Source organism: Mandrillus leucophaeus, unplaced genomic scaffold, assembly GCF_000951045.1.
Source record: "Mandrillus leucophaeus isolate KB7577 unplaced genomic scaffold, Mleu.le_1.0 Scaffold54, whole genome shotgun sequence".
Lineage (NCBI taxonomy): Eukaryota > Metazoa > Chordata > Mammalia > Primates > Cercopithecidae > Mandrillus > Mandrillus leucophaeus.
The window spans coordinates 1749336-1750035 of record NW_012105808.1 but is presented as its reverse complement, the minus strand read 5'-3'; the positions used below and the strand labels follow the sequence as shown (position 1 = coordinate 1750035).

The 700-nt window shown below is 61.0% G+C and overlaps 1 protein-coding gene across 1 annotated transcript in view; it reads left to right on the top strand.

The window, feature by feature from the left end:
• LOC105552003 (chromosome unknown open reading frame, human C19orf35) overlaps positions 1-700 on the top strand; it is a 28589-nt gene that overhangs the window by 27293 nt on the left and 596 nt on the right. Inside the window, exon 3 of the mRNA XM_011997479.1 lies at positions 551-683. Coding sequence (XP_011852869.1) covers positions 551-683 — 133 coding nt within the window. The remainder of the gene's footprint in view (positions 1-550; positions 684-700) is intronic.

Here is a 700-nt window from a genome sequence, read left to right as displayed (position 1 = left end):
TTTTTTTTTGAGACAGAGTCTCACTCTGTTGCCCAGGCTGGAGTGCAGTGGTGCCATCTCCGCTCACTGCAACCTCCGCCTTCCGGATTCAAGCGATTCTCTCACCTCAGCCTCCGAAGTAGCTAGGATTACAGGCGCGCCACCACGCCCAGCTAGTTTTGTATTTTTAGTAGAGACGAGCTTTCCCTGTGTTGACCAGGCTGGTCTCGAACTCCTGACCTCAGCGATCCCCCTGCTTCCCAAAGTGCTGGGATTACAGGCGTGAGCCACCGTGCCCGGCCCAGGAATCTGCTTTCGAACTCATTGCCCAGGGACACTGCCACCATCTTCTTCCCTGGCTTAATTTTCCTAAAAGCCCTTACTGGTGACTGACTACCCAATTAACATCGACCTCCTGCTGCTGGAGGGATGCAGGCAGTCTCCCACCCCCAGCCATAGTGGGGGCAGTTTGGGGGTGTGCGGGGGAGACTTCGTGGCAGGTCGCTCTGGGGCGGGCAGTGCTGGTGGGGGGCCCAGTGATTCAGGCCCCGACACGCCCTCTGCCTTGCAGGTACCCAAGCCCGGGGCGGACGTGCCCCACCCGTGGGGCCTGGAGCTGCAGGCCTCCCTGTCTCCACACTTCAATCTGCAGGGGTTGTGTGGCGTGGTGCCTGAAGGCACACTGCCCGGGGCGCCCTGGAGAGGCGCGGTGGCGCTGGCA